The following is a 25,898-nucleotide window of genomic DNA, read 5'->3' on the forward strand; positions in this document are numbered from 1 at the left end:
GGACCCTCCCCGGCTCACCCCGGGCCTCCAGCGGGACCCTCCCCGGCACACCCCGGGCCTCAAGCGGGACCCTCCCCTCCCGCCCCGGGCCTCCAGCGGGACCCTCCTCGCCCGCCCCGCGGCCTCCGGCGGGCAGCCTCCCCACACACAGGCCCTCTTCGCACGGGGCCCGCCGCCCTAGAAGGCCTTCTGAGCCCGGGCGTTGGCTCCTCTGCTGGACCGCCGTCCTGAGGGCCTCAGCGCCCGCCCTGCCGGGGGCCTCGGCTTCGGCCTGAGGAGCCCAGCGCCGCGCCCTCGCCCGCCCACCCAGGCCCCGCGTCCTCACCGGCCCTCCGGGCCCGCGCCGTCGCCCGCAGCGGCCTCCGAGTCCCACGCCGCTCCGCCCGCTCCCGACTGCCAGCGGGCCGCCCCCGCCCCGTCCCCCGCCCCCTCCCGGGGCCCCGCCCCCGCCCCGCGGACGCGCCGCCGATTGGCCCGCTGACCGCTGGGGCGGGGCCTCCGCAGCCCGAGGCCTGAAAGCGCGGCACCGAGTTCTGATTGGTGAACGGAGGAGGAGGGGCGGGGACTCAGCTCCCAGGGCCCGACGGGGTTCCCCGAGGGGCTCACCCCGCCCCAGCCCATGGCCGCCAGCCTTCTTACGCCCACCCGTTGCACTCCTCCTAGGGCTACCGGAACAGTGGCCTAAGGGCACTGAGGGCCACTCGAGGATGTGCAGCGGCGGAGGCGGGGCGCGCTGGGGAGGAGGCCCACGGCCCTCTCAGCCTTCGCGGTCGCCCTCTAGCCTCGCTACCTCCACCCGGGAATGGAAACGTGACACCACGTCCCGGGCCTTCCAGGACCGCGACTCGCAGGAACACACACCGCTTATCCTTGGAGGGGATCAGTGAACTAGACATCCTTCAAGATCCCGCCCAACGTGCCCTCCCAGCCGGATCCTGGCACCAGCTGCTGTCCGACGCCCCCACTTGGCTGCCGAGGGGATATATCCAGGATCGATGTGGGCTTGTCCTCCAGAGCACAACGCCTGTACTTCTGCCTTCTGAGAAGTGCCGCTCCCCGCGGGGCCGCCTCAGGGTCTGAGGCTCGGCAGGGACCCCTCTCTCGAGCTGAGGCCTGCGAAGAGGCCCACCCATCGCTCCCTCCAGGTTTCCCCCTAACCGGCCCCCAGCGACACCACCACTAGCCCCGCCATCAGAACCCTGCGGACTGTCATCGCTGCCCCCGGGAACGTGCACACACCCCAGGACGACCCCCAAGAGGTGCGCGGCGCCAGTGGGGACCGCGCAGCGCAGAGCCAGTCAGAAGGGCGGGTGACCCGGGGAGAGGAGGAACTAGAGACAGCGGGAGCTTCACTCCTCAGGGGTCTAGGCAGGGGCTCAGGAAGGAGGCAAACGGGCCCAGCCGGTAGGTCCCTGGGGTGGCCAGTGGAGCCGGCAAGAGGGCCGTCCACCCACACACATCACGCTTACAGTCCAGGTTTTACAACCGTCTTCTAATAAGCTGTAGGAACTTTCTTTATCTTTCTCTTCTTAGCTCTACTTCAGTCAGTCATTGTATTTCCAGGTTTTGGTCACTGTTGCCACAGTGAATGAGATCTTCCTTTTCCCAATACATTTTTTAGTTAGTGAGTAGATATCAATCAACTCTTGTTTTTATCAGACATTCTTTCACTTTAAATAGGTGATCAGATCACCTGTAAATAACTCCTCTCCAGTCTTTATGGCTCTTTCCTTGGGGCTGGGATCGTCAACGCAAAGTCGTTGGGTGCTGATGTTACTGGTGCAAACAATTCTTCCTGATTTTACATCCAGATGTTTGCAGAGCTTTGAACCTTTCCCAGAAGACTTTACTGCTTTCCCTTGTAAAGAAGCAATAATGAGGACTACTCAATATCTAAACAATAGTGCTTTATTGATAAAAGGTTAGTTTCATGGATACAAAATTGCTGTGTAAAGTAAGTTTTCAAAATAATTTCTATAGGTAAAGATTATCTCTTAGTAAAAGAGCAATTATTAGCAAAAGTATTTAGATTTGGGTAGCAAACAAAAGGGGATTTAAGAATGTAATAGTGTAGGTCCACCCACCCCCACATAACCATCATTAGTTGGCAGCTGGCCCTGAGTAGTAGTCTCACTCGAACGTACAACACACAGGGATTACGCTGACCACTTGCAAATGCTCCCCCCCAACAGCTTTTACTAGCATAGTTAATAAATGCCAAAACAACCCAAAGAATTGGCCCTGCATGGAGGTACTCTAAAGTAACAGGACACTTTTTCTTGGTAAAAACTTTGCACAATGTGCCTAAACGTCCAGCTTTTGACCATTCACAATGACGCCACAGCAAAGGGGCAAAGTTAGCAATAACACTGATTCTTTTCTGTAGTACACCTTTGTAACTAATGTCTTTTTACCCTCTCATTTTATTTTTTTGTCTGGCCAAAACAAAAAACCCTCCTCATTCTTGGATTAATAAGCATTTTTTCCATCTCAACTCCTCCTGTTACAGCAAAATGAAAATACTGAACCAGCACCTTGCTCCCTCCAGGTCTCCTTTCATCTGTCACTTTCTGGGGACCAATTCCCCAACGTCAGCAGAAATGCTGGAAAAAAGCAAGCTCTGGAGCATCAGTGCCCCTTGGAGTGCAAGACATGGAGACACACGAGGGAAGGGCGAGGGCAGAGAGCACAGAAAACAGACCAGGTGCGGCTTCCACTGGTGGCACCTGTCAACCAGCCCACAGTGCAGATTTGAAATGCCTTTCATGCTTACACGATACATGGAGAAACTTGTATTACACATAATAAAGGAAATGACAATGGCTGAAAATATACGAGACAGTCTGCACATAAAAAAAAAGAATCGCAGCTATCTGCCTCCCTTCAGAAAACCATTCAAAAAAGAAACAGCTGAAGGAAAGCCAAACTGGGGAAACCTGTCGGCATTTCGGGCTGCGGGACTGAGGCCTCAAGGCCTATCACAGGTCTCGGTTCAGAGGCCCGCCCACCAAGCCCCTGATTCCCACTGCTGAAGCAGATCTACAGCTGCAGTAAAGGAAAATACGTCAAAGTGCAGTATAAAAATACAAAAAGCTTGGTTTCTGAATAGATTGTTAATTTTCCTTAAAAAGTTACTTTTTAATTTAGTTGAGTAAAAACAGTTTATTGAGTAGGTAAGAACCTCAGCTGCAATATGAAAACTGGAGCTCGTGGATGCACTGATCTCCCAAGCAGAGGCGGGCTGGGATCCGTGGAGGGCGCTACAAAGAGCAGCTTGTGGCCATCTCTCTGCACGGTGGTTAAAAAGTGACCTAGCTGCAGAATCCAGGGACTTCTTAAAACTCACTCCCCCAAAGGCCTGTTTTTCAAAAAGCTATTTAAGTATAAACATGTATCTCATTAGATAATCCTATTCTATTTCATTTGGTAAACAGATAAATGTGCAGATGAATTAACAATATTGAATTATAGCAGCAAAACTGGTTTTAGGTGTTGAGCTCAAACAGAAGCGAGGAAGTGAAGAATCTGCACCCGGTGCCGCTTGGTAAGCAAACGGCCCGGCACCAGGTCTGCGCCATGAGGCCCCTGTCTCCACCACTCGGGAACCTTCTGGGTAAATCTGAATGTTCTAAAAATCAGTCAAGAGTGCTCCTCAAGGATTGTTCAGGCCAGCCAAATAAAAAACCCCACAGTATTAACTATACATGCTGACTGATCCCTGGAAATCAATTCTAACATTAGTGGTTAGTAAAGGTGGAAGAAAAATGAAAATGCAAAGTTCACCTCACAAAATATAAAGTCTAACATAGCAATGAAATACAAATGTTAAAAGTACTTCATACAAATAACACATCAAAAGTTAAAAAAAAATTAAATTCTTAGGCACAGGTACTGTAAGACGTTGACAGGCCCCCCTTCAACAATCTGAAAACGCAGCTCTGTTGCTCATCTGAATGTTTTATCTCGCCAAGTATTTCCTGGAAAAACAAAACGACACATTTAAATGGGAGTAATGCAGTGCTTGCTGCTTTAACCATTAATAGCATTATTTTTCTGTGTAACAAAGGACACAAATTGAGCAGAAGGTATCGCTAATGTGACCAGAGAGTTAACTAATGAAAACGTCATTTATGAGGTGCTTGGAAATCGGGAGTACTGCAAAACTGAAAAGTATACAGAACTACAAATTAACTTTATGTACCCAGAGAATTTTCATAATTCTGTAACCAAAGCTTTAAAAAGAGCAGCAGCAAGAGCAGAGAAAAGGAGCAAACACCCGTCAGTCCCTCCTGCCTCAAATGAGCCCCAGCCCTCAGGAGCCCCCGTTTCTCTGCATTGTGCCACCAGTTCCCGGCCAGCTGTGAAAGCTGCCTATGCACCATTGAGCCCTGGAGTCAGGAGGGCCTGTCATTCAACCAGTTATATGACCACAGGCACAGTATCGCACAGCATCGATGTCCTCACTGGTGAAGTATGAACTCAGCTCTTGGGACTCTTCCGAGGTTTCAACATGACGACGAAAGTGAAGCAACCACCTTCCCTAGTAACTGGTCACACTGTACATACATATCTGTGTCTTTTTGTGCGTATGTTTCACAACTAAAACCTTTCCCAGTAAAGCACACAAGGGCAGGGGCTTTGTTCTGCTGACCAGTGCCTCTCCAGGTCCTTCCTTCATGACCTGTCCATCTGAGGTGGAGGACTTGTGACAGGTGTCTGAACCTCCCAGCTCCTTGCCTTCTGTCTCCTCAATCCTGCATGTGTCAACTAAGACTCAAGTCACTCATGTCATCACATCACTCCCCTGTTTTCATCAACACTCCGGTGCCTCTACAATAAGATCCCCAACTTGCAGAGGAGACTCTCCTCCTACACCCCCAGCTTCTGCTCTCCAGATCTGTGCCAGCTCAAACTCTCTCTGTCCAGCCCCAAACATCTCTCTTCATAGAGCTGGTTTGTCTCCACCCTAACCCCATGCAAGTGGTCTTTATTGACTTTACCTCTCCTTCCTTTCTCTGGGAGGTGATGACAGGAGCCACCTGGACAGCTCTGAATGCCCACCTGTCCACAGGATGTAGGGGAGGGAACATTTGCCTTTTCCTAGTCCTAGCTCCCTGGTGTCTGCAGATTCTGTTCAAGCAGGGAGGCCAGACATCTGTGTGATTCACTGACTACTATCGGGCGAGCAGAGCTGTGGTGAGGAGTGGGAGGCCAGCAGTCTCCATCCAGGTAATGCTGACCTACCTGGCATAATTCACCCCTTCAAGCCATCTTTATCTTTGGTCTGTATAAGCTCTTTTAGTAACACTTTAAAAATTCTCTTTGAATCAATGTTTTCAGCTCTAATAAATTTCTAATTATAGGACTAATAAAAGTTATTTTAATATATAATTTTTCTTCTATTGTTAATCCTATTTGCAAGCTTAGAAAACATGAAAAATCTTTACTAGACAAGAGAAGTGGAGGAGAAGCTTCTGTTTTTTAGGAGCAACCGTTTCTCCTCCCATCCTCTCAGGCCAGCGATGTAGTTAAAGATAGAGTTTCAAACTGCAAAACATGAATCATACTTAAGGAGGAGGTGTCTGCCATTAATTCAGGTTGAGACATAGTAACAACTGCCTGTTTTCCAGGCTTTATTATTACCTTACACGTGGTGCCCGTGAACACCACTGTCGCCGTCCCCACCCTGCATCTGCATCTGCATCTGTGCCTGCATCCTTGCGATCATCTCCTGCATGCGGCGAAGCTGTGAACACACGACATGTGGACATGTTACTGGTTTCTCAGGGTCTGTTGTCCCTGAATATTCTTTATGGATGTTCTGTGATCCCTAACATTTCAACTTATATGCTTTCCCAAAACATGACAGTTAATATTCAAAGAACTCTCACAAATCAGTGAAAGGACCAACTCAATAGCAAACCAAGCAAATGACAAGAATGTGCAATTCAAGTACGAAACAAATTATTCATAAATAGAAGAAATAGGTAAAGAAAGACAATACAAGAGATATTTTTTAACCTAAAAGGTGGGGACGAGACTTGGGCTACCCAGTAGGGCATGTGCAGTAAGGAGCAGTGGGACTGGTCCAATTTTTCTGGAAGGCAACGAGGCCCTAGCTTTCAAATGGTCAATGCTCATCCTCCTTTATCCTTATCAAATTTTATCATTATGGTTTCTGTGTGTTTAGAAAGGCCTCCAGGCAAGTATTATAAAACATTTACCTAAATTTTCTCCAAGTAACTTTGTAGCTATGTTTTTAACCTTTAAATATGTGATCTGAATTGAATTAATTTGGCCAAAGATGTGAGTTTTGTTTCCAAAAGGCTGGCCTGTTCTGCTACTACTTATGCAGTATGTTTGGATTCCACAACTCTAACAGATCTCAATGCCACCTTTACCACAGAGCACATTTCTATACTTATGACCTATTTCCAGATGTATTTCATCAGCCTCTCATGCCTGTACCCAACACTCAGGATGACCACTGTCCTCTGACATTTTCATAACCAGTAAAGCAAGCCTCTTCTCCTCAGTACATTTTTACAGAGCTTCCTGTTTCCCATGCTTAGTCTTTAAAACAAACATTAGAATTATTTTATCAAACTCTCCTCTAAAAGAGAGAACTCAGCAGACACAACTCTGCTGGGATTGCATTAAATTTAGAGATTAATTTCTAGACAACTGTGATCTCTGCATTGAGCATCCCACCTAAAAAGTTACATATCTATTAAATTTTTGAAAATTGTTTTCAGTAGTTTTCTAGTTTCTCCCCCTGTATAAGTTCTACACAAGGTTTCTTCTTAAATTTTTGTTAACGGTTGTGAATGGCAGTTTCTTTCATTATATCTTTCAATTGGTTGTTATCTATGTATAGGAAAACTATTGATTTTTGAACATTTTAGAAAAATCAGTCATGTTACTAAACTCTTACTATTGTCAAGTTTTTTGGACTCAATGGCTATTGGAGATGAAATGGGATAATATATGTAAAGCAAATGCATATTATGTATATAAATATGTATATATAATAAAATAGTTACAGGTAATATATTCCTTCTCAAAAAAATAAGGAAACAAAAGTATAACAAGCTAGCCACAAATAACATTTTTGAATGTAAACTAAACGGCTTTAGACTTAAAAATAGTACTTTTTTACTTACCTCAGCTTCCTTTTCCAGCAAGATCTGGTCTTTGTTCATGTCCTCATTTTCCACTTTTCTAACAGTTAAAAGAAGTTAAAATTACAATATTGTGGCAAATATGGTTGGTTATTTCTGATGACAGATATCCAAAGTATAATTTCACTTTACACTTGTGAGAAATATATTGGTTTCAAATTACACATATATGTACTTTTCTGATTAACGACATGAATAAGAAAAGAACGATGAAAAAGGAACAGCATGAAATGGAAAATTCAAGAGATTTTTCTTACTCTAAACTAGGGGGATGACACTTTCATCTTTACCTACTCAAAAACCAGTAGATGATATCTACTAAGAGAAGAATATTCTTTTTTAAGCTAAGTTATTCTTTATGAACAGACTATAGCCATGAAACTTAAAAAAGGAACAGGATCTGAGTATCCAAGTGGAGGAGGGTGGGCGGAAGGCGGTCTGAGCACACGGGGACACAGCTCCTCACATAATGACATGTCTCGGGGAGACAGCCTGGTTGGCTTCCTCAGAACGGGATTTTCTTGCTGCCTCTAAAACTTTTCTTAATGTCTGGTCCCCAAGTTAATAACACAATAAAGTAGACTTTAATGTGTACCTCGTATGTATGTACAAATTCATCAGTTTAAAAAAAGTGAATATTTTAATGAACTACAATACAGAAAATTCTTTTTATAAATGATGTATATCACTTATTTGTTAATTAAACTCCAAGCAGAGACGTGGTTTTATTAGATACAAATCAGGTCACAAAATACAGATCTCAAATAAAAACCTATTAGGAGGTAAAAAAAGAAAAGGTGGGGGTGGCCGCATGCACGGCTGAGCAGCGGAGCTGCTGCTCACCCGACAGGGCGCTGCAGTTTCTTCTGGCGGGTGAGTCTGTCCCCACTTACAGTGATGCTTTTGAGAAAGTACCCAATACAAGCCTCAGGCCTCTCCATCTAAAGCTGTTCTTTATGTGCACATGATTACAGCTACCTTCAGCAGGTTAAAAAAAAAGCACCATTAGATTAAATTAGCAACAAGTATCCCATAATAGCTTCTGAGTAGGAAACCACCTCGTCTTGCTCAGAAGTTGAGAAGGCTGAGCTGGACACACAGAGGAAGGGGGACAGTGTGACTCAGGGTGACAAAGTATGGACAGAGAGAGGGACAGCATGACTTGGGGCAACAACCTGCCGCCTCTTTTGAGCCTCTCGGAGCGGAAGTTTTCATAGTGTAGGTCCTGGGTCACCTCCTGGAGATCCTGCATGTGAGTGCTGAAATAGAAAAGAATGCACCAAAGCTGGGCAACACGTAAGTGCTGTGTGCATGAGGAAACACCACCAATCAAGGACAGGGAAGGAACATCAGTAACATTGTTACCCCTCTTATTACTTGATCAATTGTACACAAAGTTGCTGGAATTTCAGGGTAAGGCACTGAGGCTGGGAAAACATCTATAGAGGTCTCTCTCTCTCCTTGCTGCCACAATAAACAACCCACACACCCCCCCCAAATGGCCAGGTTAAGAGTCCCTTCCACTTGGGCCTCTGCCACGGCCACGGCCAAGCTCTGCAGGAGACCATCACCACAGGAAAGAGGCAGATGCAAAAAGAGACTTCAGAGTTTTTTGGTAGACAAAGTCTGAAACAGAGCATGTTTTTCTAAAAGAACATATAGAAAACATGCAATTCAAATATTCATGACTTGTTAAGTTTAAAATTTACAGAAGAGTTAACTAGCCTCAACTATGGAGAAGACCATAAAATGAAGTTTGTTTTTATTATTTTTTTAACGATTGGCACTTGAGCTAACACCTATTGCCAATCTTTTTCTTCTTTTTTTCTTCTTCTCCTCAAAGTTCCCCAGTACATAGTTGTATATTCTAGCTGTAGGTCCTTCTAGTTGTAGGTTGTGCTATGTGGGATGCTGCCTCAGCATGGCTTGATGAGTGGTGCCATTTCTGTGCCCAGGATCCGAACCAGAGAAATCCTGGGCCGCCGAAGCAGGACGCACGAACTTAACCACTTGGCCACAGGGCCAGCACCAAATGAAGTATTAATATTCTGGATAAAACAGAAACAGCACTTTGAATTTTCTAATCATCTTATGAAATATCTATGGTTTTTTGGCTCAGCTTTTTCAAATATTTAAGCACTCAAGAGTGAGTTCACGCAGGATCAGGGAAACGGACTTAGTGACGGCAAAGGGGTGGCTTGTTCTCCTTTATTCTGAGAAACACACACTGACACTAAAGCTCCCTGTCTTCAGCCTCCACATTCCCCGGGTCTGTGATAGGATCATCCCCGGATGGGCGGGGCTGCACTTTAATACCTTACATGGTGAGTGAATTATATCTGATATAGCTCGAATGGTAATTTTAATGCTACTTTTATTGATTTTAAGTCACTAAAAATTGCTAAACCAAGTGAGACATATGTGGCATACAGAGCAATTTTCAGTTATTCAAAATTTATCTAGATCAGCCATTCTTTGAACTCTTCTGATTAAAGAACTACCAGATTTTAGCAATAGTCTTTCTTTCAGCCTCTATTCAACAGCAACAACAATGCATGTGTTACTAAAGGTGAAATGTATTTTTAGAGGAAAAAAGTCTGTTTTTGTAGTAAGGTCTGTTCTGGTTGCTCGGACTCCAGTAAAGAATCTCAAGGCTAACTGGGGCCATCCCGCGTGAGAGGCTGAGGCTGATGGGCAGTGGGAACGCACTCCAGCTGGGACTGGAAAAGGCGCTCAGTGCTGCTGCAGTGAATCTGACCATCTCCTCATCAGAGGAGGAGCCGTCACACGCTTGCTGGGACCATACCACAGCGCAGGGCTAGTCTACTTTTAAATCAAAAGAGATCTTAAAGGGGCTGGCCCAGTGGCATAGTGGTTAAGTTTGTGCGCTCCACTTTCATGGCCCGGGGTTTGCAGGTTTGGATCACAGGTGCAGACCTATGCATCGTTTATCAAGCCACGCTGTGGCAGGGGTCCCACATATAAAATAGAGGAAGATGGGCACAGATGTTAGCTCAGGGCCAGTCTTCCTCAAAAAAAAAACAAGAAAAAAAAAGAAAGAAAAGAAAAAGAAAAAAGAGATCTAAAGCAGGAGAGTGTATTAAGCTTTGGGCCACAGGTGGAAGAGCCATTTCGGTACAGATAGCTGCCAGGTGGGGGCTTCTGCACTAAGCCGTGGCAGACCCAATGCAGAAGCACAACAGAGCTGGCAGCTGTCTTGGAGGCCACATCTACACCTCCAAAATCCAAAGTGCTGCTTTCCACGGTAGGCACTGCCAAAGGGAACGCAAGAGCGTCTTACATGAGCATTGTCCTCAGCTTCAGAAAGTCATTGTGCTCTGGGTTCTCCACCTCCACGACGCCCCATGGATAGAGGCGGCCTCTGACCTTCTTGCCTTTGGCTTCAATCAACTGATTGGATCCAACCACAGAGAACGGGATACTGGCCTAGAAAGAGATAAGAGGGTACACAGGCTCCACAGAGGGAACCCCAACTTTCCCTCTGAACACGAGAACATCAGCACGGAGTGAGCACATCACTGCTTACTGCAAGGTTACTTGGAAAGCTAGCAGTACACAACATTTTACTTGTGTTGACCTAAACAAACAAAACAACCAGTTATTTCACCAGCAAAATGATTTACTCAGGAAGAGCAATCTGGGAGAAGGATGCTATAGCAAAAGCCATAGGTAAGCCCAGCAAGCAAAGAGGAGCGTTACTTTACAGGGAAAGAGGAGGAAGTTGGAAAAGGTTGTTTTGAATGAAAATCCCTTGGTGGAAGGAGAGAGTTCAGGGTGGTGATGGTTTCTCATTGGGTGAGTTGCTGGGCAAGGAGGAAATCTTCCTTGCTTCTGCTGGGGTGGTGACTGAGGATCCTTCCGTGGGGTCTGCAACAAGGTGGAGCAGTAGTGTGTAAGGGCTCCCCCTGCTGGCCTCCTGACTGCACTTTAAATGAGGTTTCCTTTACTCTGTTTTACACTTGGAAGTGGCAGACACTTTGCACGTGGGACAAATTGGACAAAAACAAATTAAACCTGCAATTAGATTTCTAAGCCTTAGGTAACAGCTATGCCGAAATATATTTAAAGCAAAAATACTGCTGTAACTGAATCTACCCAATCTCTTGGAGATTAAGCCTTCCAATATTTGGCCCTTTGCCAACACTTTCTCTTTCAAATGCACTGATGACAGGAAACAGGAGTTAACCTATGTTATGCACCTGGAGAAAGACTTACCTTGAGAAGTCTAGTCTGCTCTTTAAAATCTTCATCTTCATCTGATTCTGCATCAGGCAAGTGATAGATTTTGATGTTATGTTCTTCGATTTCATCCAGAATCTGAAAGAATGACAAAACCAGGAGTAATTTTAGCAAACTGCATATTTTAGTCAAGTCTAACTCCTCATATTAGAAATATACCAGAATTATCCAAATGCCAATAAAGAATCAAGCCAATTACTACAATTGTTTTCCAATGATTCTGTAAATCGCTGAAAAGGTATTTATGCTCGTGTTTTGAGGGATCCTCTGTCCGGAGTAATAACAATAATGCCCCACTACCTTCAATGTACAAAACAACAGACTAACGACAAGCGCAGCATAGCAGCTAAAAGGAAATCACCCACAACCAGCCTCAAGAAGGACAAGCGCCACGGGAAAGGCACGGCCAGATGCTGCAGGCACAAGAAGAGCCATGAGTGTCACCCGAGGAGCCTTGGAGAACAGGGAGAGGCTCACAAGTAGAGAAGGAAGAGGCACGGGGGAGGGGGAGAATCTTCTCCAAGGTGTGGAGGGGAGGACACAGGGGGTGTGTTTGGGGGATAACAAGAAATCCAGGATGGCTGGAATAGGACATCTAGTAGGACAAGACAGAAGAACAACAGAGGTTACTAAGTGAAGAGTTCCCTGACGCCAGGCTGGGGATCGGCATTTTATTCACTAGGCAACAAGCGGCCAGCAGTGTGCTGACCCCATCTCTTCTCCTACGCTGGCCTCACAAAGACAGGGCTTACACTGGGGACAAGAATAGATTTGAGAAATATTTCATAAGTAGGTTATTAAGAATTAGAAGACGGAGTAAGAAAGTGATGTATCAAAAATAAATAGAGATTTCTCAATCTGGGTAACTGCAATCAGAGACAGGGAAGTTGGGAGAAGAGCTCATTAGTAGGAAAAAAATGACTCCTGTTTACACATGTAGTTCACATGAAAAAGAAGTAAGATTCTTAGAAGAGAAAAGCAGAAGCCGCAGGAGACAACACGATCAAAATAATATTAAGCAATGCTGGCTCAGGGATCAGGAAGACAGGAAGGTCATAAAACAGGCAGAAAGACAAGTCTTAGGAGAGCAGAGCAAAACCTGCTGGTGAGGCCCAAGACTGATGACTGAAACGTTGGCCGAGCCCAAGACAAGAGAGTTGCAGCTGGACAACGTGAAACGTGAGAGAGACGGAGGAGAGGGCAGATCACACCACTGGGGAGAGTAAGAATAAAACAAAGGAGAGGCTTCAGAAGGTCTGCGGAGGTTCTTTGAGATTCAGGAGGAGGAGGAGCACACTGGTAGGCACGAGAAGAAACCAATGAAGAGAAGGGGCTAAAAAGGCCCAAGATAAAAGAGATGAGTACAAAAGCATTTCAAGTCATTTCAGACTTTGAAATCAAGCCTTAAGAGTTCTGGATACAGGACTAGAGATGGGTATAAAGCATTCTAACCCTGACACCCCCCCTTACCTAACCTCTCCAAAATTTAACGTAACATCCCATAAAAGGTGAAATTCCTTTATTCAGGAATTGCCAAAATATTTAGAGTCAAGCATAAAAAAGCCTAAGCTTTCAGGGGCTCTTCCAAGGGCCTGAATAGTTCCTAAAAAATTGGTAGGCACTTAGACAATAAAGTAAGGCTGACAAATATGAGCACATACAATTTTAAATCTCTGCTATGACAGAAGGCATCAAGGAAAATGTGAAAACACAAAAGTCAAACTAAGTGAAATCATCTGCAACATGATACTCAATGTCTAAAAACATGAGTATCTGTAAGTCAATAAAAGCACTGAAAGGAGGGGTGGGGCTCTAAAACCCCCTCAAACACACCAATGGGTGTCAAGCACCAGGACAGACACTCGCATCAGCAACTGGGAAATGCAACTTGCAGCAAGACACTGGTTCCCATTTCTCAGATGGGAACACTTCACCACAACTGGCAACATACTCAGGACTGCTCTGGGGAGGAGAGAAGAGTGTGCTCACACACGGCTTTAGGAATGTAAAGTGTCACAAATTTGTATGCAGGGAAATTTAGACTTCTTTCAAAAATTTACATGAGCATCAATTTCCTAAGAATTTGTCTGACATGGAATCGTGAGACAACGATGTGTACTATGCCCATTACACAAACATTACAGAGTGCCCACTATGTGCCAGCCACTGTTCTAAATTCTTGGAATACACAAGAGCAAAGCAAAGGTCCCTGATGTCAGGGACCCAGGGGCAGGGGTGGGAAGACCAAGAAACACACTGAAGAAATACTTGGCGTGTGCTGAGAGTGCTCTGATGGGGGCGGGGTGGGCAGGGCGGTGCACTGACCGAGTCAGGGGTACTGTGATGCAGGGAGGGTGCTCTGAGGAGGGGTGCTTTGACTGAGTAAGGCCCTGAGGGAGCGCTTTCTTTGTGGGCTGGAAAGTCTTAGAAAGTCAAAGGGCAAAATAATACGTACAAATGATCCCATTCTGTAAAAACAAAAATAGACTATATTCTGGAAGAACAGATACCTCTTTTTTTCTTCTTTTTAAAATTTTTTTCCCTTTTCTCCCCAAAACCCCCCAGTACATAGTTGTATATTCTCCACTGTGGGCCCCTCTAGTTGTGGCATGTGGGATGCTGCCTCAGCGTGGCTTGATGAGCAGTTCCATGTCCGTGCCCAGGATTCGAACCAACGAAACACTGGGCCACCTGCAGCGGAGCACATGAACTTAACCATTCGGCCACGGGGCCAGCCCGCAGATACCTAACTCTTAACAGTGGTTGTTTCTGTGGATAATTAAAGGAATTCTTCTCTGGAGAATTTAGCATATGAGTTTGGACTTTCTCTCTTTTTTTGAGGAAGATTAGCCCTGAGCTAATAACATCTGTGGCCAATCCTCCTCTTTTTGCTGAGGAAGACTGGCCCTGAGCTAACACCTGTGCCCATCTTCCTCTACTTTATATGTGGGACACCTGCCACAGCATGGCTTGATAAGCAGTGCATAGGTCTGCACCCCAGAATCCAAACTTGTGAACCCCGGGCTGCCAAAGTGGAACGTGTGAACTTAACCTCTGTGCCACCAGGCCGGCCCCAAGTTTGGACTTTCTTAATGAGCATACAGATAGAAATAGGCAAATAATTAAAAAATACACATAGCAGAGAGTCACCCAGAGGCTTCATAGAATAATACAGAAGAGGACACCAGTGTAGGAGCTTCTGGGAGGTGAGAGGTACACCAGCGGGCTGAGGGACAACCGCAATGCAACCTCTTAATGGTCAAAATGTAGGCCCTTAAAACGGTCACAATACCAGACCACTGGAATCAGAACACATCCCTCAATGGATCGTTGGAAGTAAAATGTTTAGATAAAATAACAGAACTGAAGTTCTGGAGATGGCCACACTTCCATGTTCACATCATTTCCCTAACACACCACAGTCTCTTTGCATTTAGCCACCTTCTACTCATTGAGGATATTTCCATCTAAGGTGAACTATAAAGCATAGCAATAATTTGACACCTTTGTGAAGGCAAAATATTTAAAAATCACAAGTAAGTATTAGGTGTTCCTTAAAAACCACTGCCACACTCCCCGCACTGCCCTCCACACCGTAGACACGCTTCCTTCTGTCCCCTTTCCCAGGTACCTGGCTCTCAGCCATCCTGAGCAAAAAACACCTGGCCAACCCCACACTCACCCTTTTCTTCAAGCGCTCCCGTTCCTTCAGAGTAAGGGTGTCGGCTTTTGCAATGACAGGGACGATATTCACCTTATTGTGTATCGCCTTCATAAATGCCACATCTAAGGGCTTAAGGCTAAAAATAATTTGAGAAGTGTTAGCTATTTAGGGACAGAATAGGGAAATCACACGAAATTTTCTCTCAAAAGTATCTCAGTTCTTATACGAAAATATGCAGTTTGGGGGAAAGCTGTAAACCCATATAGTAAAGATGAAATTCTGATCGACGCATTGGGTGTCCCAGGCGAGCAAGTCCTTACCCGTGTCCAAAGGGAGAAATAAAGTAGAAGCAACAGTGCACTCTGTTGTCAATGATGTGCCGTCGGTTCAAACCACTTTCGTCATGCAGGTACCGTTCAAACTGTTCATCAATGTAGGAGATAATCGTCTTAAAACTGAGAGAAAAACAAATATTAATTAATAATTATGAGACACAAAACGCAGGCAGTCCCTAACTTCAAAGACAAAACAAGTTTTTCTGTCCCTTCCTCCATACCAAAAATAATCTGATAATTCCTATGTGAGATGGGACTGGAAAACTGACTCCTAGGTTTGGCAAGACTAGGTTTTGGAAACTTTGCCAAGCATAATTTTCCCTAAGCATTGGGGGTCAAAAGCCTGAATGGAATAAGTTACAAAGAGCTTGAGACAACTTTGCAAAGACAGAGGGATGCCAATTCTTTCCAGGCGTGTGGCTGTGAAGAGGGTCAGAGGAGTGGAGGGCGGGTAGAAGAACAGGTGTATTAAGACGTGAAATAATACAGCACATCCACATGATGCTAAGAATGACCTACAGAAGGGAGATATTCCTGAGGAAGCAGAAAGATGAAGGAAAGATCTTTCCCCTTCCTTCTCTTTCCCTTTCTCATCTTGTGCTGGAAAGTTGGTGCTTTATGCTTATGAGGATTAGAATCAGGAGAGCTGGCACAATGAAAGTGGCCTTCTCTGCACAGTACAGGGACAGATTGCTCTTAGCTTCTACTTCCTGCTTTCCTTATTTGTGCAAATGAGGCCAATGAGCAGTCATTTACAGCACTAAGTCTTGAGCGACCATTTCCTTGCATGTGGAAAGGAGGAAGACGATATCTTGTGCACTGGCCACGGTTCAAGATCAAGGTGCTTCATGTATACCAGCATTTGATGGACAGCTGGCTTTGCGATCTCAGATCTCATCCGAATACTCTTCGAGAAAAAATACTCATTCTGTGAATTTCCTTATTTAAAATCTAATTAACGTGCTTCAAATGGTCTCATTGTTTTATCATATACAACTACCCCAAACCCAATAATCATCAACACTATAAATTTAAATGCATCAGAACAAATGTAACCAAGCGCACAGCCCTCAGCACTTTGGGGCTCTGCGCCCCTCCCTGCGGGCTGCGTACCAATCCCTACAGTTGATGGCGTCACCGTAGCCGGGCGTGTCCACCACTGTCAGGCGCAGCTTGACCCCTCGCTCTTCAATCTCAACAGTCGAAGCCTCAATTTGGACAGTTCTTTCAATTTTCTCTAGAAAAAAACCCCAAACTTAGTAAGAGAATGTATCTTAAAATTGAGCCAGTTTGCAAAGAGGAGAAATTAGTTGTTACTTTCTGATTATTAAACAAATAATTGGAAGTTTACTACCTCTCTGAGGAAGATTTTCAGAAGGTAACATGAGGATTGTGTAAAAAAGATCCCAGAATCAGTAAGGAAAACATCAAAGCTAAGATTAAAGGGCTGCTTAGGAAGGTTAAAAATGCATATATTGAAAATTACAATTTCTGTTCCTGGGACAAAGAAAACACTTCACAAATTCCCTTAAAAACTGAATTAAAAATATTTGTGAAAGGGCTCTATGTCCCTGTGGCGGTGGCCCAAGCCCTAGGCTCTGACTTTGTGTGCTTAATCCACTCTCGTAACAAGCACTCACGGATGCGGTGTCCTGCACTGGACGGCTCAGACAGCAGACGCAGCCTGACAACGTCTGGCCTCACAGTCATCTTCTATTTCCATAGCTGTTTCCAGGAGGGAAAGCATTTTCCCTTGATCCTCCCATTAGATGTACAACACAGGCAAAGCTATTTATTATACTTGACAGACAAAGAAAAGAAACTCACAGAGGATGGACCCACGGATACGCAGTCAGTCTACAAACAAAGCCCAAGGACGTGAGGTGCAGCACACCTTTCCCTATCTACATGACGTGTTCCTGGTGTTTAAAGCTGAACAAAAGGAAAGCAAGCACAAGGCTAAGGCATGAGATGCCGATGAGGCTCTTTAGCAGCCTTCCTGCAGAGCTGCACTGACGACAGCACAGGACCCTGTACCTGCGGCTCCGGGGATGATCCTTTCTGGGTAGAGATCGGTCAGGAACAGGCTGTTGATGAGAGTCGACTTTCCAAGACCCGATTCACCTTTAAACGAAAATGAAAACACTGTTGTGACATCACCCGAATGACATGGTTAACCCATCAGTGTTTATGGGAAGTCTGGCACTGGGCTAAGTTCCTCACCAACATCATTCTCTATCCTCTGTAGGACTAGGTATTTGGGAGGACTCCCCATTTCACTGAGGGGAAATGAGTGCTCAAAGGTCAGTAACTCACCCTGGTCAGAGCACCTCGATCGGAGTCCAGGACTGTGGGACTCCCGAATTTGTATGTTGTAGGATCAGAAACATGATGTTACCTCTTCACAAATGTGTGGAACAGACTTTAGAGGTGGGTCTTTCTTTTTTGATAAATGGAATGCAAAGTAGGTTTTCAGTTATGAGTTTTGTTAACTGTTAAACTTATCACATTTTCAGAAAACTGAACACATCTATCCAATAATGTCAAGAACACTCTGGCTTCCCAAGCTATGGGAAGAGGAAACAAGACAGACACCCAAGACTCCCTTGTAGATGACCGCTCTGCCATCTCCCCGTCAACAAGGCAGGAGCTGGTCAGCCCTTCCCTTCTCCTGTTTTACAATCACCCTCCTGTCCCAACACTGGCAACTGCCTTATGTGAGGGAACTTCCCTGCTCACTTTGTTGAGAGTAACATCACCAATTCGGGCAACACGTATTCATTCAAGCACCTAATGAGTTAATCCTTCTTCAACTACCATAACGATGTATTCTGAATATCTGAAATTTAATTTCAAAGAAGATGCAAAACACCAAAAATTAAATTGTATATTCGAAGGAAGCATGAACAGACTCCATCCTTTCATTGTAGGTTATGGGCTAAGGCTTAATTGTGCATGGAGAAGTGCCTCTGAACTTGGTGCCCAACTGTCCCTTGGACATCTTGGCTTGAACCTCCCTCTGCTAAGCCCTGCACAGCATGTGGAAGGAGTACACGTTTAAAAATCATTATCCTTGGGAAAATCAAGAATGAAGGAGTGATCGCAAAAGGTTTAGACATAGAAAGTTAGGAGTGCAGTTTAACTAGATCGCAGTTTTCACAGATGAAAAAAGGAACACTGAAAGGACAAAACTAGAATTATGTGTTGAACACGTCCAAATATAAGGGCATAAAAATGTGACTGAACACACATGGTCCCATCAAGTTATCCTGTTAAGCTGTCTGCAATGCCCCTTTGCATATTTTATACACTTCAAGGGGATCTTACCAATATGTGCCAAGTCTTCTCCCCGTGCCTGGCACAGGCCGAGGTGCTGGGACACATGAGAACCGGACAGACAAGTCCTTGCTCCTGTGGAGCTTTGCAGTCCAGTGGGAGAACGACAAACAAAGTCATTCTATCACTGACTGAGTGGTGACAGCTGTGGATGATAAGGATGAACAGCAACTGGGGTACAGAAGACAGCTGAACAAAGGTGTGTCTGAGTGGAGACAGCTTCTTTTTTTTTTTTTTTTAAAAAGCAGTTAAGATCCAAATAGCTGATTCTAAGTTATAAATCTTAATTTTAAGGGTATAAGTGATTATTTCACTTGGAATAGCTTTTGAGTAATCTACAAGTAATATACTCATTAAATCAGAACATGATGCTACTCTTGGGCTGAAACTCGGAGAGCACTGAGCTTTGCTATGCTCCGCTCACTGACCTTCCTATCCTGGCTAGGAGTTTCTCAAATGGCTGCCTTTAAATGGGGGAAAGAAGACAAGCAAGAAGACATGTGGATCAGTGTAAATCCATCACCATCAAAAAAATTCGACACAAAATATATCAGGGTTAGCAATCAATTACTTTAGTTATCCTTGAAAAGCAGCGCTAGCAAAGACTGACTGGGATGGGAGGTACGCTCCGAGTTTACAAAATGGCTCGTTTTCACCAATTAGAAAGAAATACACACTATGAGACACACGGTGGCGCCACAATCTGAAGAACAGGAGCGGGGTAAGAAAAAGTGGAGCTTCATTTTACACCATTCTGGAATCCCATCTGGCAACCCGGCACAGAAGCTCTGGATTTTAATCTAACTGAAGTTTTAGTTTTGAAAACCTAGGCTAGAAAAATTAAACCACACAACTTAGGCCAAGCCAGGAACGCTACAAAATAAAAAACAGCTTTCTCACCTGGGGAGTTTTTCTTCACATTTACTTTTCAATTTTAACCAACACTTAAGACAGAAACTGTTTTCTCAAACACTATGAAACAAAGGCCCTTGTGGAAGCCCCTAAAGAGCAGTATTCTAAGTTGTCAGCTTTTTGCCCATTTAAACAGCTCCTGTCCTGTGCGATGGCAGGATGGAGCTGAGGGTCACAGGAGAAGGCGTGATTTCACAGAAGGGTGCTCACACAGGTCCCAGGCAGTTCAGAGCTGCCACTATCCCAGGCCTACGTGCCCTTAGGGAGGAACACCCCTAACACGTGTGCCTTCTCACCACTCATGAACATACAATTACCCTAGCACATTTTTGCTTTAAGGCCAGTTTTCATTTTCTTGGCTTAGTTCTAAAGCTCTGAGTGTTTACTGTAAACTTCTTGCAAATTTGGTCACACTAACCACCCTACTGACTTTCTACCAGGTAACATATTTGGCAATAAGCTTTACATTTTTTATCTTGCTTTTCTTATGAGTTGATCCACCGCCTCACATAATCGTGGGAGGCTAGTAACTCACAACGAGCCACCACCAACTACTTGCCATTTGACTAGACTCTTCAGCAGCAGGTCGTTGTGTTCTCTCACTGATGACCCGCCCCCAGCTTCCTTTTTTAAACAACTTATCTGTGATTTTAAAATTCCTTGCAGGGGCCGGCCCTGTGGCCGAGCAGTTAAGTTCACGTGTTCCGCTTCGGCAGCCCAGGGTTTCACCGGTTCGGATGCTGGGCCCGGACATGGCACCACTCATCAGGCCATGCTGAGGCAGCGTCCCACATGCAACAACTAGAAGGACCCACAACTAAAAATATGCAACTATGTACTGGGGGGCTCTGGGGAGAAAAAGGAAAAATAAAATCTTAAAAAAAAAAAATTCCTTGCAGATTGCTGCCCAAACATTTGTAATCTTTCATTTGCATATGATCATTTTGTGAATTTTTTTGTTTCTTTAGAAGTCTGCCACAACTTAAAAAACCACGCCTTTCCTCTTTAATCCTCTGACTTAGTGTTAGGTGCGTGGGGTTTTTCCTGATACACCATTTTTCCTGAGCTGCTAATAGCTACAATTTAAAAGTTGAGGGTTTTTGTGGTTAACTTTCTCACTCTGCTCTTCACTACCCATCTGACCCTTAATCCCCTAACTACCTTTCTTTTGAATCAAATTTATCCAGGTATCATTTACATACACCTCAGTTAAAAATACAGTTAAGTGCACTCTTTTAAACAGTAGTCAGATTAGTTTTGACAAAAGCATACACTCAGATAAACAAACTGCACTCAAGATCCAGAGTACGTCCTCACCACAGAGGCCCTCTGCACACCTTACAGTCACCTCTACCCTCTCCAGCCCCCAGAGCATGAACACATCATCTGCTTTCTGTCACTGGATTGGATTATTCTAGAACTTCATATACATGGGCTCATCCAGCAAGCCCTCTTTTGTGTCTGGCTGCTTTTGCTCAGCATACAGATCTTCCTCGACTTAACGATGGAGTTATGTCCTGATAAACACATCACAAGTTGAAAACAGCATTAAGTTAAAAATGCACTTAATACACCTCACCTACCAAACATCCTAGTCAGCCCCGCCCACCTTACATGTGCTCAGAACACTTAACTAGCCTACAGGTGGGCAAAACCATCTAACATAGTCTGTGTTATAATAAAGTGTTCACTATCTCATGTAATTTACTGAATAGTGTACCGAAAGTGAGAAACAGAATGGTTGTATGGGAGGTCTTCCGTGGTTCCATACAAATTTTAGGATGATCTGTTGTAGTTGTGTGAAAAGTCACTGGCATTTTCACAGGGATTGCACTGAATCTGTAGATTGCTCTGGGTAGTACAGACATTTTAACAGTATTAATTCTTCCAATCCATGAGCACAGTCTATCTTCCCATTTACTTGTTTTCAGTTTCTTTTATCAGTGTCTTCTTAGTTTTCAGAGTAGAGGTCTTTGACCTACTTGGAAGACTTGGTTAATTAATTCCTGGGTGTTTTCTTCTTTCTGATGCAAGTGTAAACAGGACTGTTTTCTTAATTTTTCTTTCTTGCCCATTTTATTCTAGACTTTTTATACATTTATAATTAGATCAACAATCTTAATCTTTAATGGGTTTTGAATGTTTACAAATGCATTTTTACACGACAGCATGAATTTCCCCTTTAGAACTACTCTGATTGATTTTCCAATGCTCAACCATGCATTCTTGCTATAAACTCCATTCGTTTAGGATGTATAGTCAGTTCTGCTCTAACACTTGCTTTGAAAGAAGAAATTTGTTCCAACACAAGTGATATATTAGGAAATAATTTCAGCATAATACAAATTTCGAATTTGCTTACGTGTGATTTCACTGGTGAGAAATTATGTGAACAGAGAAAACTACCCAGCAGAATCAAGCCATGAAAGAATACTCCCAATGCACACACCTCAGCTACCAGGCACCTCAGCTATGGGGATGCTAAGCCACACCCGCTCACCTCTAGTCTCAAACTTTCCATCCATCTTCAGATAACCCTCCTTCCACAACTTCACGGTAACGCACAAGATGCAACCAACCTGAAGCCCACTTTCACCAACATCAGACATTGTTCAAGGCATAGTGACTTATCTGGTGTAGTAATATGATTCTTAACCATTTAACATGTGTACAACTGAGACCATTTGTATCATGTCCCTCTCTTTCTTCCTAACATGTCACTGAGGAAGGCTGAGCGTCATGCCCCTGCTCTCCACAAGCCCGTGATTTTAACCGCATGATTTTGCATAGCATGGTGATTTTTTAGGGACACACATATATTGCATTATAGCAGAACTAACTGTATTAAATTTTTATATATTGCTGGACTTGATAAAACTTTACTAAGGTGCTGTGTCTATGCTCATGAGGAATTAGTCTTTACTTCTGTTATTTGTAACAGGGTAATGCTGACCTAACAAAATACTTTCATTATGCAGGGTATCTTTGGTGAATGTTCCACGTGCACTTGAAAAGAATGTAGATTCTGCAGTTGTTCAGCATAGTGCTCTGTCAACTGGGTCGTCTTGTTTGGTAGCATTACTTAAATGTTCTATAACATTGCCGATTCTCTACTTGTTTCATAAATTACAGTGAGGAGCATTTAAAACTCCTGTTATTACAGATTCCTCTTTCGCCTATTGGGTTTTGCATCATGTATCACGGAGCTCTGGCATTCGGTGCGCACATCGTTTTGAATGGATCGCTTATCACCATGATGCACACTTCCTCATCTCTGGAATGTCTGGCCAGTAGACCTAACGTCTACGTTGTCTGATTTAACACAGCCACTTCAGCCTTCTCAGGACTGGGGCTTGTGTAGTAATTTCCCCTTCTTTTACTTTTAACCTATCCGTGTTTCTACGCTGGAAGTGTTTTTCTTGTATACAAAAGGTCATTCAGTCTGATCACCTCTGCCTTTTGCTTTTACCAAGTTGCCTTGCACATGTTCAGGGAATATAATCACTGAGACGGCTGGGGTCAAGCCTGCCATTCTGCTACCCTTTTTCTATTTGTCTCATCTATTCTCTTTCCTTTTCCTGCTTTCTTTTGGATTGAACACTTTTTATATTCTAATTTATCGAAGCTACTGGCGTTTAGGGAAAGCTGTTTTATTCTTCCAGCAAGCACTCTGGAGTTTGCCACAGGTACCGTTAACTGTGCAGTCTTCCTTTCAATAACACTCTATCTCTTCACCAGAACCCAAGATGTCTCAACAGCATGCTTCTAGTCACCTCCTGTGCTTTATGCCTTCTTGCGTGTTCATCTCATTCTTACATGTTATGTGCTGTTAGGTTTGTTTTAAAGTCAATCATCTTTGAAAGAAATTAAAAGGCAAGAAAAGTCCTTTATATTTACCAACACATTTGCCATTTCTAGTGCTCTCCCTTCTGTCAACCTGAGGGTGAACCTCATTTAATCTTTCTTATGGTGTAGGGATAGCGATAAATTCTCTCAGCTTATTTACCTGAAAATGTCTTTATTTCAACTTTTTTTTAAACTTTCATTTTTAAAGCTTATTTTTGATGAAAAGAGAATTCTAGGCTGATGGTTTTATTCTTTCAGTACTCAAGTGTCATTCCACATGGCTTACGGTATTCCCGATGAGAAGACAGTGGTCTTTCTTATCTCTCATCCTCTGTATTATAATGTGTTTTCCCTGGGTTTTTTTCCCTAGTTACTTTAAGATTTTCCTGCTTATCACTGCTTTTCACAGATCTGCTTATTACGTGCCCTGGTGTGCTTTTCCTTCTATTTATTCTGCTTGGTGTTTTGGTTTCGAAGCTTTCTATTGGCCTTTTTCTTCTGCAGTGTATGATCTGCTATTAGGCCCATCAGAAAAATTTTCATCTCAGACATATATATTTTTTTAATCTCTAAAAGTTCCATTTGGTTCCTTTTTGTTATCTTCTACTTACCTCATTATATTCATGTTTTCCTTTAAGTAAAGGAGCATATTTGAAATAGTTAAAGTTCTTGTTTGCCAATTCTATCATCTCTGTCATTTCTGGATCTATTTCTATTGCTTGATTTCTCTCCTGGTTATGTGCCTCACTTTTTTTTCTTTGCTTCTTTGCACATGCTATACTTTATTTTTTAAGATTGGCTCTGAGCTAGCATCTATTGCCAATCCTTATTTTACCTCCTTCTTGTTCTCCCCAAAGCCCCCTAGTACATAGTTGTACATTCTAGTTGCAGGTCCTTCTAGTTGTGGGATGCTGCCTCAGCGTGGCCTGATGAGCTGTGCCATGTCCAAGCCCAGGATCCGAACCAGCGAAACCCTGGGCTGCCCAAGCGGATTGTGAGAACTTAACCACTCAGCAACAGGGATGGCCCCTCCAGTAAGTTTTTATTGGATGCTACATATTGTGAATGCTACACTGTAATTGCCTGGATTTTGACTTCCAAGTGGGGTGTTGTCCTGGTAAGTACCTCCTTTATTTGTAAATCAGCTTGATCCTTTTAAGGCTTGTTTACAAGCTTTGCTAGGGAGGGTTTAGAACAGCCTTTACGTCTAGTTTAGCCTTACTCCTAAGCAAGGAGTTTCTGGAGTTTCAACTGAATGAATGCCTTGGGTGTTCAACAAGACGACTCCTCTGGGGGCTGGAATTCCAACAGCTCCGACCCCATTCTGGCTGTCCAACTCTGTGCAGGCTCCAGTTCTGCTCAATCTCCTGGTGGTTATAAGTGGCCCAGCCTCATGAAATCTCACCCTGCCCATATGCAGTTCAGGTTGGCCACGGTATCAAAGGGAACGCCAACGCAGATTTCTGGAGTCCTTTCTCTTTTTTGGCACTCTGCCTTGCGACCTCAGGCTCCCGCTCCCTCAGCTTCCCTGAATTGTGATCTCATCCTTCAGCTCTGAGACTGCTGTGCTCTGACTAATTCACCCCTCCCTGGGGCAGGTAAATAGAAGAAAGCCGGAATGCCTTTACAGCTCATGTAATTCGTTTTCCTTCTCTCAAGGATCAAAGTCCTGCATTGCCTGTTGTTCAATGTCTTAAAAGAGCTGTTTTATCTATTTTGACCAGTCTTCTAGCTATTCATGTCAGGAGGACTAGTCTGGTATCAGTTATTTCAGGGGTCGGCAAACTATAGTCCTCAGGTCAACTCTAGCTCACTACCTTGTAAATAAAGCTTTCTTACAACACAGCTATGGCCATCTGTTGGCATATTGTCTACGGCTGTTTCCTCCTAGAACAGGAGAGAGAACAGCTGTACCAAAAAGTATATGGCTCACAAAGCCTTATATATTTACTATCTGGCCCCTTATAGAGTTCGCCAACCCCCGAGTTATTCTATCATGGCCAGAAGTAGAAATTAGTGCTGGTTTTTGAATCCTCTAAAATATTAAAGGCTGTTTGACAGACAGATTGCACTGGATTTCTCTTTTCTAGCAGGACCCTGAATTTGCGTTATGATCATTATCATGTAATTGTGCTCCTAAAACATGTCACCATTCACTTTTCTGGACCAAGATTCAAACAATTTCTTTCATTTCAGATTTATGAACTATTTACCCTGGGAAACAATCACTTGTCCTACTCATGCATGACCACCATTACACGACCTCATCATTTTTTGGAGAATTTTACAGTCATCAAGAATGAAATAAAATGTAAGGTAATTTTCTAGTTAAAAATAAGTGTATCAGTTATCTATTACTGTGTA

The 25,898-nt window shown here is 44.0% G+C and overlaps 2 protein-coding genes across 10 annotated transcripts in view; both read right to left on the reverse strand.

The window, feature by feature from the left end:
• The window catches only part of FARP2 (FERM, ARH/RhoGEF and pleckstrin domain protein 2), a 108,887-nt gene extending 108,447 nt beyond the window's left edge, over positions 1–440 (reverse strand). For all 4 annotated transcript variants that reach the window (XM_046643757.1, XM_046643756.1, XM_046643755.1 and 1 more), the window contains exon 1: positions 326–440. The gene's annotated coding sequence lies outside the window, so the exon portion shown is untranslated. The remainder of the gene's footprint in view (positions 1–325) is intronic.
• A 1,450-nt stretch (positions 441–1,890) lies between these two features.
• Positions 1,891–25,898, reverse strand: part of SEPTIN2 (septin 2) — a 35,228-nt gene continuing 11,220 nt past the window's right edge. For all 6 annotated transcript variants that reach the window (XM_046644795.1, XM_046644792.1, XM_046644796.1 and 3 more), the window contains 10 exons: positions 17,478–17,564; positions 16,554–16,677; positions 15,426–15,560; positions 15,124–15,241; positions 11,418–11,519; positions 10,483–10,628; positions 8,357–8,440; positions 7,164–7,221; positions 5,644–5,746; positions 1,891–3,977 (listed from right to left, as the gene is read on the reverse strand). In XM_046644795.1, the coding sequence (XP_046500751.1) occupies positions 5,645–5,746; positions 7,164–7,221; positions 8,357–8,440; positions 10,483–10,628; positions 11,418–11,519; positions 15,124–15,241; positions 15,426–15,560; positions 16,554–16,677; positions 17,478–17,564 (956 nt within the window). In that variant the 3' untranslated portion in view covers positions 1,891–3,977; position 5,644. The remainder of the gene's footprint in view (positions 3,978–5,643; positions 5,747–7,163; positions 7,222–8,356; positions 8,441–10,482; positions 10,629–11,417; positions 11,520–15,123; positions 15,242–15,425; positions 15,561–16,553; positions 16,678–17,477; positions 17,565–25,898) is intronic.

This window comes from Equus quagga, chromosome 17 (genome assembly GCF_021613505.1).
Source record: "Equus quagga isolate Etosha38 chromosome 17, UCLA_HA_Equagga_1.0, whole genome shotgun sequence".
NCBI lineage: Eukaryota > Metazoa > Chordata > Mammalia > Perissodactyla > Equidae > Equus > Equus quagga.